Source organism: Pithys albifrons, chromosome 13 (assembly GCF_047495875.1).
Source record: "Pithys albifrons albifrons isolate INPA30051 chromosome 13, PitAlb_v1, whole genome shotgun sequence".
NCBI lineage: Eukaryota > Metazoa > Chordata > Aves > Passeriformes > Thamnophilidae > Pithys > Pithys albifrons.
Window position 1 is genome coordinate 21,840,685 of NC_092470.1, and position 11,762 is coordinate 21,852,446.

Here is an 11,762-nt window from a genome sequence, read left to right on the forward strand (position 1 = left end):
CCGCTGACGGCCGCGGTGCCCTCAGCGAGGTGTTGGCGGCCGAGGCCGCGTGCTGCCTGAATCGGGCCATGGCGGCTCTGCGGGACATCTGGGAGGAGATCGGCATTCCCGAGGAGCAGCGCCTGGAGCGCACGGACGTTGTCAAGCAGCACATCAAGGTGAGGGGCGTCCCCGCGGTGGGGCCGCACCGGAGCCGCTGTCGAGCCTCCCACCCGCTCGCAGCTGCAGCAGAGCCCCCCGGCCCGGGACTGGGCAGCTCGGGGTGAGCAGTTCGGTGGGATCTCACGCTAAGACCCTCTCTCGGGGCCCCGGGACAGGACCGGCCGGCTGTGCCTGGGGCACCCGGGGGTCCCTGCCTAGGCGGGAGCATCCCGGACTGTCGCTGCTCTTGCCCTGTGCAGCCCCGTCCCACTGGGCCCTCAGCACTGCCCACCCCTCCCTCGGCCTCAGCACTGCGTCTCCAGTGATGCTCCTGCTGCTCTGCCTGCTCTCCCTGCACATCCCCTGCCTGCTTTCCATGTTCACACCCTGTCCTGAACCACACCTGTGCCACAGAGTCTCCTGGACATGATGGTGGCAGAGGAGGAGAGCCTGAAGGAGCGTCTCCTGAAGAGCATTGCCTTGTGTCGGAAGGAGCTGGACACGCTGTGCAGTGAGCTCCAGCTGGGCCCCTTTGAGGTGAGGGCTTACCTTTTGCTCCTGGAATCCTGCTGGCAGTTATGCTGCTGCCCTGCCTGGCTGTGTCAGGGGGCCAGAGCTCACAAGGCCAATGCCTGTTCAAAGCTGAGTGCTTGGTAGAGCCAAAGGCTGTGGCTCCTTGCAGACTGGGCTTTGAGAAGTGGTTGTGAGGTGTCTTCCAGAGCCTTGTTTTGCATATTGCTGCTCTGTTTGCAACTCCCTGGGTAACATCTTGCCCATATGCAGAGCTTGTGCCCCTGGACCTCATCTAAAATCCTAACACGTGACCAAGTGTGGTAGAGATTGTGCATCAGAGTGGATTCCTGTCTCTTGCAGACAGAGGAGAAAAGTACCATCCTGCAGATGGAGAAGAACCTGCGCATGCGTGTGGAGGAGCTGCAGAAGCAGAAGCAGGACCGGAAGCAGGAGCTGAAGGCGCTGCAGGAGCAGGACCAGGACTTGTGTGACATCCTGTGCACAGCCCTGTTCAGCATAGACAGCGGTGCCGTGCCCAGCCTGGAGGACCTGGACTGCTACCGGCGCCACGTGGCCTCCCTCAGCACCCTGAAGGTGAGTGGGGAGAGCGAGGGGGTTGCTGAGGGGCCCACAAGGGGCCCACTGGTTCCTGACACTACCCCTCATCTCCAGGAGCAAAGGAGGGAAGAGTTTGTCAGCAAGAAGCGCCAGATCATCCTGCTGATGGAGGAGCTGGACCACACCCCGGACACGAGCTTCGAGCGGGACGTGGTGTGTGAGGGCGAGGAGCTGTTCTGTCTGTCCGAGGACAACATCATGGCCCTGCAGAACTTGCTGCAGCAGGTGGGCCGTGCACTGAGGCAGTACTGGGGCTCTGTGTGCTCTGGCAGCAGCTGCCATCACCAGGTGGGAGCAACCACAGTGTTTTGGGCAAGGCTGTGTGTCAGAACATCCTTTTGGGGGGTTTGTTTGATCTAGGGAGCCGAGTGTGTGGCTTTGCAACTGTATCAGGGCCAAGGGCTGTACTTGAACCCCTGCTCCCCTCCCTGCAGCTGGAAGCCCGGCGGGCCCTGAACGAGGCCATGTGTGTGGAGCTGCGCGCCAGGATTGTCGCGCTGTGGGAGAGGCTGCAGATCCCGCAGGAGGAGAGAGAGGCCTCGGCTGTGCACGTGGCCGGGTCCAGAGCCAAAACCAGGAGAGCTGTAAGGACTCTGCTGTGCCCATGGCCGGAGAGCTGGGCGCAGCAGCTCCTGGGGGTTTTGTGTTCCTGTTTGCTCAGTCAGTGGTGAAGGGAGTGGGACAAATCCTGCCCTCATGGGGGGAGAAGCTGGGGCTTGGTGCTGGCAGCTGCCTCGTCCTAGAAAGTGGCTTGTGCAGAGGATGAATCCTTGCTATTTGTCCCTGACCTGTGCTCTGATCCTGGGGGCAGTTGCAGCTGGAAGTGGATCATCTGGAGGAGCTGAAGTTGCAGAACGTGAAATCCGTGATCCAGGCGATCCGGCAGGAACTCACTGAGTATTGGGACAAATGCTTCTACAGCCAAGAGCAGAGGGAAGGCTTCAGCCCCTTCTATGATGGTGGGTGCCAGCTGGCTGGGCAGCTGTAGGGAGGGGCTGCAGGGGTCCCAGCTGCCCCCTGACTGGGCTGTTGTGCTATTCCAGAGGATTACACGGAGACCCTGCTCGAGCTGCATGATGCCGAGGTGGGCAAGATGAAGAGCCACTATGAAACACACAAAGATCTGTTTGAGGCTGTTCAGAAGTGGGAAGAGAACTGGAAGCTGTTCCTGGAGCTGGAGGTATTGTCCAGGCAGAAGTGCGCTGGGTCACAGGGCAGCTCCCATGGGCCGAGTGCTCTGGGAAGGAGCAGGAAGGAATGGGGAAGACACAGTGGGCCAGCGTGGGGGTGAGGTGCTGTCTTCAGCACTGGGGTGTTTGTGCAGGGCTGGCTCCTCTGGGGCTTTTACCCTGGGGCATGGAGGGACTGGATGGTGTCTTTAGGTCTCTTCTGACTTGCTTTCTCTACCAGAGGAAAACAACTGACCCCAGCCGCTTCACCAACCGTGGGGGGAACCTGCTAAAGGAGGAGAAGCAGAGAGCGAAGCTGCAGAAGACTCTGTCCAGAGTAGGTTCAGTCCTGGGAAAGGAGCTGAGGTCCTACTGACCAAGGAGAAGGGATCCCTGGGCATGGGGATGATACCCACGTTCAGGGCAGTCCTTACACTGCCCTCATGTCCTGATCAGCTGCAGGAGGAGCTGGAGAGAAAGGTCCAAGCATGGGAGCAGGAGTTCAAGAGGGCCTTCCTGGTTAAGGGACAGCAGTTTATGGAATACGTGTCGGAGCAGTGGCAGCTCTATCACCTAGAGAAGGAGAAGGAGAAGCAGGAGCGGGTGAGTGTCTTGCTGAGCATGCTGGCTCCTGCCTGGGAGTGTCTCTGGCTTCTGCCTGGGAATGCCAGCCTAGGGATGGTCCTGCTGGGCACCAGTGCCCCCCAGCCACTGCCTGGGCTCTACCTTCTCAATCCCAGCCTGGAAGTGGCAGGTAGTGGGACTGATGCCCGTTGCTGTTATGATTGTGTGTGCTGAGCCCCTTTCTTGGCCTCAGCTGTGCCAGATGTGCCACTTGGCCCTGGATACCTGCAATTCTTGCTGTGTGCCTTGCCAGGGTATGGGCAGAGCAGTGCCCACTGGCAGTGGCACACAGGTGCCCCAGGTGCATGGGCTCCATGGTGCTCAGGTGTGTGAGTGCAGGTGTCTCCCGCAGCACCTAAAGAAGAGCCGGCAGATAGAGACGGAGATGCTGTACGGCAGCACCCCGCGGACACCCATCAAGCGGCGTGTCCTCAGCCCCCACACCCCTGCCAAAGTAAGGAAGGTAAAATGTCCCTGTGGAGCCAGTGCAGCTGCACCAAGGCCCTTCCCGGAGCTGAGCTGTCACCAAGCTGGAGCCTGGCCTGGGGCTGGCTTCGGCCCCATGGGAAGGGGTCAGGGTGCTGTGGCCCTGCAGGGAGGTGTCCCTTGTGTAACGTGTGCTCTGTATTCTACTCAGTTCCACGGCACCTCCATTGCCAGCACCACCCCCAACAGCACCGTTCGCTCAGTCTTTGGGGGAACCATCTCCCACTCGCCCACGTCGAGGCTGCCACCCTCTGGAAAGAAGGTGAGGGGCCCTGGGGGACTCCCTGCCCAAGGCTGGGATGGGTGAGCTGGGGCGGTGCAGCTCTGCCCGCTGTCACCCTGTGCTCCACTGCTTCCTCTGCTGCATTCCTGGGGGCTGAAGCTCCTGTGTGTCCACAGCCTGCTTTGTCAGGCTGCTGCCATCCTGGTGGAGTGTTTCTGAACCTGAGGGTGGCAGGAAATCTTTCTCCAGCTCAGACTTCTAGTGTACCCCTGTTCCTTGTTGCTGAGCCTGCAGCTTGGGGACCTTCAAATATGATTGTGCTGCTGGACGGGGCCTGAGCACTCCGGTCGAGTGGGTGGCATCCCTGCCAGTGGGGTTGGGGTGGAACGAGATGGGCTTTTAAAGGTTTCTTCCCACTCAAACCATTGCAGGATTCTGTGATTCTATGCTGTGTGTCCCTGGGACCGGAATCTGGCCCCAGACCCCAGAGGGCTCCTGGAGCCCGACACTGCTGTGACCCTGCAGAGTGACTGGCAGCGAGGCTGCTGCAGCTCCACGCTGTGTCCGTGACCGTGTCCTCCTCCCACAGGCGGGCCAGGCCCGGATCCCCACCCGTGCAGCGGCGAAGCCCCCCCGGCCCAGGCTGAGGCAGTGGAACAAGGAGAACGTGTCCCAGCTGGACGGAACCACCCTGAGCGGTGGGTGCACCCCCACAGCCCCTGCCCAGCGTAACCACAGCGTTAGTTCTGTTGCCAGCACCTATTCTGAGTTTGCGGTAATTCACCTCTTCTAACCCCACCCCCTCCCCAGGAGGCACAGGACAAACTGTCCCCCTCCCCGAGCACCCCCCAGGGCTGTGTCCCCACACAGCTGGGCCGTATCCCCACACAGGGCTGGTGCTCCTGCCCACGGCTCCAAATGGAGAACTTCAAGCTGGGATTTGGTGGTGGAGGCCACACACTGCTCAGGTCACACACAGGTCCTGAGCAGCCAGTGGGGACAGACACCCCTGTGTGGGGAGAGCCCAAGGCAGAGCTCTGCTTGCTGAGCCTTGAGTTGAGCCTGTAAGGGGACCCTGCTTCAGTCCCACCTTCTCCTCTGGTCTCTGGGTGTGGTGGGTGAGCAGAGCCTGCAAGGGGGCTGCCCCACTCTGCCCATGGATGGGGTTTTGCTCTCATGGGCTGGGGGATGCTGAGCAGGTTCTGTCCTTCCATTAGGATGGGTTGAGCCTGAGCTTTACCTTTGTGTGGAGCGGACAGCCCCAAACTCTTCCCTGTGGCAGCTGAGCTGCTGTTGGGGTGCCCTGGGGTGGGTTTGTCATGGTGGCAGATTCCTGCCAGGAGTTCCCTTCCTCCAGCAGCCAGACACCACTGCTCCTGTCCCACTCCTCTGTTGATGGTGCCAGTTTTAGGAGCTCTCTAAACATGGACAAAGAGTCAGGTTTAGAAAGGAGACATTGTTTATTCTGAGCAAGGTGCAAGGTGGGGGTTCCCACAAATCAAGCACTCAACTATCAAAACTTTTTACTATTTATACATTTTAGCAAAGAAAGGCATTAATGTTCATTGGCCTTAGGTTACATAGTTCTCTTATTAATTAGTATTTTATGTCCTCTTGGCAGCCTGGGCTGCCCTCTCTATCCACCTAGAGCTGTCCCTGTGAAGCAGCAGCCCCAGCCCTGCTGCTTCTCCCTCCCTTAATCCCCCCTCTCTCCCTTCTTTTGTTCCCGCAGCGCGAACTCTCAAAGGCTTCCAGCTCTGAAAGCACCTCCCGTGTCCTCAACTCCACCACCACCCAAGCCTTGTGGTGAGGCCCCACAGCCGGCAGGAGCTGCTGCTCCAGCGGCTCCGCAGCGTCCCCCACTCCAGGGTAATCCATCTGCAGAGCCCTCTTTTAGAAACTTGCTTTTATTTAAAAAATTTTTCCAGATGTTGTGAATAAAGTCCCTGTACAGCCCCCGGCCCCGGGTGGCTTGGGATGGCGGCCGCGGGGAGCGGGAGACTGGGGAGTTACTGGGATCGGGGTAGGGCTGGGGCTGGGGCAGCCCCGGCACCCCAAACTCTCGGGGCGTGGCTCCGGGGAGTCTGAGCCAATCAGGGGCCGGCTCCAGCCAATCGGGTCCTGCAGCCTCGGTCTGTGTCCTGATTGGCTAAAACAGATGCAGCCTCAATGCACCTCCTGATTGGTTAAAAACTTTCTCCTCCATCCGGGTCCTGTTGGCTGAAGAAGCCGCAGCTTCGCTGCCCGCCCTTGTGCTTTGTAAGAACTGCATTTCCTCACCGACCCACAGCGTTTCAGCATTCCCAGGGCGCTTGTGCCTCCATCCCCAGTACAGCAGGGCCCATCACGGGAACGGTGACCTGGGATCTCAAACACCACGGCTCTGAGCATCCCCCTGCATTTCTTCCTCCCCAGAGTCTGGGATACCTCTGGGGTCAGTTGGGCCCCCCCCAGCTCACTCCCCCAGTTTCCTCTGCACCCCCTAGAGGAGCAAACCCAGCCTTGGCTCTGTGCCTGCCTTGCTCAGGCAGAACATCCTGGAGGTATTACCAAGTTCACACAAACCCCAGGCACGCCCCATGTGGCCCCTCACCCAGGGTGGCTCCCCAGGGGCCAGGCCGTGCTGGAGTGTCTCTCACACACAGCAACACTACAGCCATTATGGAGAAGTGGATTTAATAAACACATCCAGCCCCTCCCTGGGTATTCCCAGTCCTGGCACAGCTGCAGCCTCACTCCAGGGCACAAGGTCAGGTCACTGTGGGCTAAACTCAGTCCCATCCTGTGCAGGAGGGCTGCCTGCCCCAGCCCCAAGGGCAGAGTCATCTTGGGGCTGGTTCTGCAGCACTTGCCCTCATCCTTCTGGCAGCAGCCGTGGCTGTGGGAGCTCCAGGGCCCTCACGACTCCAGCACGTGGACATACGTGGTCCAAGGCCCGCACACCACCTCCTCTGCCCGCAGCCCCTCAGCCACCAGGTGCTCGACACGACGTGCCTGGTCGGAGCTCGCACTGTCCCCGTGTCCCAGCTGTCCATATTTACCTGCAGACACACAGTTGTGACAATGACGTGGTCCTGGGGTCTCACAGGGTGATGGGAGGGAGGGAATGCAAGAGCACTCTGGTACAAACAGGCCCCTCACAGTGATAAAAGAGCCAAGGGTGAGGGAGCAGGAACCAGAAGCTGCTCCTGTGGGGCTGTAAGGTCCTGAGCCAAGGTATCACTTACCCCAGCCCCAGGTGTAGAGTTCCCCACCTCCTGCAAGCAGACAGCACCATCAGCCAGTGCCTGGTGAGCCCCAGGCCCCAGAGCCCCCCCAGTCGCAGGGGTACCGTCCCCATCCTGCCAGACACTCACGTGTGACCACAGCTGTGTGTCGGGACCCGCAGCTGACCCCAGTGACCTCCAGGTCCTGTGGCAGGTCCAGCAGTGCTGGGAATGCCTGGATGGAGATGAACGTGGTGCCCTTGGCAGCTGACTGCTCCTGGCAGGGCATAAGCTTGGCATTCCCTGTGGAAGGGCCAATTCTCAGCTCCCAAGAGAGACTGGGCACCTCTGACATCCCTTGCAGGCTCGAACCACACTGGCCTTGCATTCAGCTGTGCAGGGAACCAGCCTCCCCTACCCCAGCCCGGCCAGCAGCACCCACCTGTGCCCGCATCATCCTGTGTCTGCTCCTCTACCAGTGCTTTGGAGGGCAGAGCGAGCTGCCCCGACTCGTTCCAGCCCCACACATACAGGTCTCCTGCCTCTGCAGGGTGGAGGGGAAATACATCAGGCAGAGTTCAGCCTTTAGAGGCAGCACTGGGTGCTCTGGGGGCACCAGCACCCCATCCCCTGTCCCTGGGCCAGGTCCAACCAGGGTTGTACACTGCCACCAGTGCCCTGACTTCCTGTGCCTGGCCCAGGCCCTCACCGCTAACGGTGGCCGAATGCCACCCGCCGGCCGCCACCGCCTGCATGGGCACCCCAGCCAGCGCCTCCACCAGCCGCGGCTGCGGCTCCGACTCCACCGTCCCATGGCCGAGCTGCCCGTGCCTGCGGGGACGTACAGAGGGACAGACAGACAGACACCCCCATACGCCACTGCCTCCAGCCCTCATGCCTCCTGCCCATGCTCCCCACCAAGCCCTTCCTGCTGCCACTGGCACAGCTCCAGCCTCCCAGGACTACCCAGTGCCTGGGTGCACGGGGCTCAGGTTGGGGCAGGGAAGGAGGGTGCCCGTGCCCTGCCAGGCGAGCTGCAGCAGACATGGAACAGCGTGAGAGGAGTCTGTGTTGTTGCACAATCGGTGTGCACCCCCAGGCAATGACACAACCTGGGACTGAACAATATTTTCATGAGTCACTGCAGTGATCAGGGGATTGATAAGGGAGCTCATAGGGCCATTTTGATCCAGCAACCAAGAGTGTCAATCAATTTGGCCCCAAGCCTGGAAGCACAGGAGGCACAAGTCTGGGTCATCCTGGGGTGGCACCAGCTGCCAGCACAAGTATTTCCCACGGTGGGCACAAATGAGGGTGGGATCCAGAGACACACCCTAAGGTGTATGAATCCTCTCCACATGGGTGAGCTGTGACTTCCTGGGTGCCGTCAGCCAGAGGGCAGGAGGCACAGGCAGTGCCAGCCATGGGGTGACGCAGCTCCCAGCACCATCCGGGCTGCCAGACCCCACGATGACGAGGAGAAGAGTTAATTCCAGAAACAGGGAAAAGCCAAGCACTAGTAGGAGGGCAGTGCCCAGCACCAGACCCCAGTTACAGCTGGGGGTCACTGAGGAGCAGTGGCACAGACCACCAGGGACTTTAGTTGTCAGCAGGAGGAGCCGGCAGCAGCTGTAGGGGTGAGAGGAGCAGCAGTGTGGTCTGGGGAGCACCTACATGACAGCCCAGGCCGCAAAGAGCTGTGCTGATGCAAGGAACTGGGAAGGAATTTCACGTTCCACAGGGAGAATCTGCAGAGGACCGAGGCAGAGACACTGAGAGCCGAGGGACAAGAAGAGTGTGCTGGAACAGGAAAGGGGCTCCAGGCACTCCCTGCCGGGAGGGTGACAGTCACTGCAGCCAGCACCTGGTGTTACACAGCAGAGCTGTCACAACTGCAGGACACAGCTGGCACAGGGATGGGTGATGCCATGTTGAATAACCAAATTCCAAAAAGGTCAATGCTAAAGTACACATTCCCACATGTAGAAACCTTTCCTCTGAAGGGAAGGCAAGAAGGATAAAACAACACCGTGTTTGCAAAACAACTGCTGATGTAAACTGAGTTTTGTGTTTGCTACCAACAAGCCTAGAGCCAGTGACTGAGCAGAAGGGACTGGGGAGGGAAAATCTCCTGAGAGATGAGGACGGGGGAGGGCACTGGCCCAGGGCCAGCTCTGTGGCAGTGACTGATGGTCAGTGCTGGGTTCATCTTCCATAAGTGGCAAAGAAAGAGGAACATAGCATCCCTTCCACCCTACAGACACAACAGCCAGATCCTGTGGCCAGGCCTCATCATGCACCAACAGAACTCAGAGATCCAGGGCAGGGGACCATGAGGCTGGGCCTTCTGGTGCCACCTGGGAAAATCTGACTTGGGCAGTACGTGCACAAGCAACCCCAATGAACACCTTTGTGAGAATAAACTGAGCGATGCTGCTGCCTGTTAAATGTACCCAAGTTCAGCTGCTGGCAGGTGACATGGGGCAGCAGGGCTGGAGGCTTTTCCCAAGGCTTTTTCTCCTCTCCCACAGGCTGTGACAGAGGGATCTGGCACTGAACTGTCAGATTGATGGAACCAACCTCCAGCTCAGAAACGCAGAGCTTTTGCTGGCAGCTGGTGTTGGTGTGGCAAGTTCACAGAGGAGCAGGGACAAAGCAGGGACCTCAGCAGTCACACAGAGAGACCCAAGTGTCCTTGAAGACTGCCCTAAGGGGGTTACAAGCCAGAGAAGAGGCCCCACAGGAGCCACAGCCCTGGCATCCACAGAGGAGACACAACTCAAGGGGCCAGCAAGAGGGGACCCAGTGGGAAGGGGGGGCACAGCCAGTCCAGTGCACCCTGGGAGAAGCTGTGAGGGGGGCTGCCCACACCAGAAGGATGTGCTGATGCCCAGCAGGACCCAGCTCAGGTGAGGGCCAGATCCCATCAACATGGGGATGAGCATGAGGCACCTGGGGCGACTGCCTCAATACTACTGCCCCACAGCACAGCTGCACCCCCATGGAAAATCAGGAGGGGGATCCCAGCCCCAGGCAGTGTCTGAGGCAGAGGGAAGGACTGTAACACAGTAGCACCTGTATGTGATCCAGATGGCTCAAAAGTTAGTAACTGAAGATCAGTAATTGCATGCAACATAAGGAGTAACAGCAGGATCAGGATGTAATGAGCAGGGCTGTTATTAGTGAATTCACTGCTGATCACATCACTGTATTAGGTTACTTTACTGCGGTGACTCATTACTCAATACTACAGAGATGTGAAGTGGCATGTCTAAGATCTGAAGGCTGATGGGGGGCTCAGTTCCATCCACACATGCTCTCACCTGCATCCCCCCACCGTCATTCTGCACCTCCATCATTCTCTCTGCATCCCCTCAGCACGGTGTTCATCCTGGTGTTCCACAAACCCCATCCGCGACCCGCCACCTTCCCTCCCGTACCTGCTGCCGCCCTGTCCCACACGCCTGTGCCCCCGCATCCCCGCTCACCTGCCGGCGCCCCAGGTGAAGACCTCCCCGTGGGCGCCCAGCGCCAGGGCGTGCTCGGTGCCCAGGGCCAGCCGCTGTGCCCGCAGCCCGGCCGGCAGCGCGGTGAAGAAGGGCGGCCGCGGCGTGGCGAAGCCGCCGGGCAGCAGCGGCAGCGGCGGGGCCCGGCGGGGCGGCGGCGGCAGCTCCCGGCTCCAGGCGGGCTCGTCCTGCAGCGCTCCCGCCACCGCCGCCTCCCGCCGCCAGGCGCGGGCCCCCGCCGGGCCCCGCAGCACCAGGTGCGTCTCGGACGGCAGAGCCTCGGCCCAGCCCCGCAGCCGCCGCCGCAGCCCCGCGCTCCGCACCTCCAGCCCCGCGCCTACCGCGGCGGCACCTCAGCGAGCGGCCCTGGGGACGGGGCGGGGGTGGGACGGGGATAGCCAGGGGGGCTCGGGGGATGAGACGGCAAGGGAATGTCACGGGAGGACCGGCGGGGACCATCCCGGGGGACGGGACGGGGACAACCCATGCGGACCAGCGACATCGGTGCGGGGGGAACCGGCACCGCATGGGAACACAGACAGACACACCCAGGGACACCGGCACAGAGGGGAAACGGGAACACCCCGGGTCAACCGACGCAGTGAGAGGGCGAGGGGTCCCTTCCCGGGGAAAGCGGCGTGGACGAGGCGAACCGGACGGACCGAGGGGAGCGGCGCGGGGCGGACCCGCCGTGCCAGGGAGCGGCAGGGGGAATCGGGCAGTAGCCGACAAAAGGCCGCACTGAAACCGGGGAAGGGACCGGGGCGCTCACCGGTCTCCACGACCACGTAGCTCCACGCGGGCCACACGCGGAGGATCCCCTCGGGACCCGCCTCCAGCCGCCGCGGCGCCGGCCCCGGGCCCGGCTCCCCCGCCGCCTCCTCGAGGCTCAACCCGAACACGAGCCAGGCGCGGGCGGGCGCCGCCATGGCGGGGCAGGGCCGGGAGGGAGGGAGAGGCGGGACCGGAGGTGACGGCAGAGCTACGAACTGACAGACGGACAGCGGCCGGTCGTGGTCCAGGAGCAGCTTTAGTGTTACCGGGCGGGCCCAGCCCCACCGCGCCGGTCCCGGCCCCGGCCCCGGGCCGGCCCTCCCGGCTAAGGCAGGCGGTGTCAAAGGCAGCGGCGAGCCCCATCTTGGCCCTCGCCCCGGGGCACCGCGATGGCACCGCCGGGCGCGGCGTGGCCCCAGCCCCGGGCGGTGCTGAGCCAGCCCCACGGGCGGTGTGACCTCGCCGGGCCACCCTGAGAGCAGCGTGTGAGCTGCGTGTGAAC

General features: G+C 61.4%; 2 protein-coding genes across 6 annotated transcripts in view; one reads left to right on the plus strand and one right to left on the minus strand.

Annotated features, from left to right (window-relative positions):
- The window catches only part of PRC1 (protein regulator of cytokinesis 1), a 7,050-nt gene extending 1,255 nt beyond the window's left edge, over positions 1-5,795 (plus strand). The window contains exons 2-14 of one of the 3 annotated variants that reach the window (XM_071568928.1): positions 26-158; positions 556-678; positions 1,015-1,248; positions 1,327-1,497; positions 1,707-1,856; positions 2,084-2,231; positions 2,316-2,452; positions 2,683-2,778; positions 2,898-3,044; positions 3,418-3,528; positions 3,703-3,813; positions 4,364-4,549; positions 5,507-5,795. In XM_071568928.1, coding sequence (XP_071425029.1) covers positions 26-158; positions 556-678; positions 1,015-1,248; positions 1,327-1,497; positions 1,707-1,856; positions 2,084-2,231; positions 2,316-2,452; positions 2,683-2,778; positions 2,898-3,044; positions 3,418-3,528; positions 3,703-3,813; positions 4,364-4,549; positions 5,507-5,584 — 1,825 coding nt within the window. In that variant the 3' untranslated portion in view covers positions 5,585-5,795. The remainder of the gene's footprint in view (positions 1-25; positions 159-555; positions 679-1,014; positions 1,249-1,326; positions 1,498-1,706; positions 1,857-2,083; positions 2,232-2,315; positions 2,453-2,682; positions 2,779-2,897; positions 3,045-3,417; positions 3,529-3,702; positions 3,814-4,363; positions 4,550-5,506) is intronic. The other 2 variants (XM_071568929.1, XM_071568930.1) reach the window with 2 other exon arrangements.
- Positions 5,226-11,624, minus strand: RCCD1 (RCC1 domain containing 1). Of its 3 annotated transcripts, XM_071568931.1 has the most exons (7): positions 11,259-11,473; positions 10,469-10,823; positions 7,690-7,811; positions 7,423-7,524; positions 7,131-7,283; positions 7,002-7,031; positions 5,226-6,815 (listed from the first exon to the last, which is right to left on the minus strand). In XM_071568931.1, the coding sequence occupies exons 1-7, from the start codon at positions 11,413-11,415 to the stop codon at positions 6,673-6,675; spliced, it is 1,062 nt and encodes a 353-aa protein (XP_071425032.1). In that variant the 5' UTR covers positions 11,416-11,473; the 3' UTR covers positions 5,226-6,672. The 3 variants fall into 3 exon arrangements, with proteins under 3 accessions (XP_071425032.1, XP_071425033.1, XP_071425034.1); XM_071568932.1 differs by lacking the exon at positions 10,469-10,823 and having other exon boundaries at positions 11,259-11,624; XM_071568933.1 differs by lacking the exons at positions 10,469-10,823; positions 11,259-11,473 and adding an exon at positions 9,561-10,459.
- Between the last annotated feature and the right edge of the window lie 138 nt (positions 11,625-11,762).

Excerpts from the sequence above, each read along its gene's own strand:
- RCCD1 (XM_071568931.1), bottom strand. The coding sequence starts at position 11,415 with ATGGCGGCGCCCGCCCGCGCCTGGCTCGTGTTCGGGTTGAGCCTCGAG. Across the intron at positions 7,525-7,689 it reads GCATTCGGCCACCGTTAGCG|AGGCAGGAGACCTGTATGTG; the intron begins GTGAGGGCCTGG and ends TCCACCCTGCAG. Across the intron at positions 6,816-7,001 it reads ACTCTACACCTGGGGCTGGG|GTAAATATGGACAGCTGGGA; the intron begins GTAAGTGATACC and ends GTGTGTCTGCAG.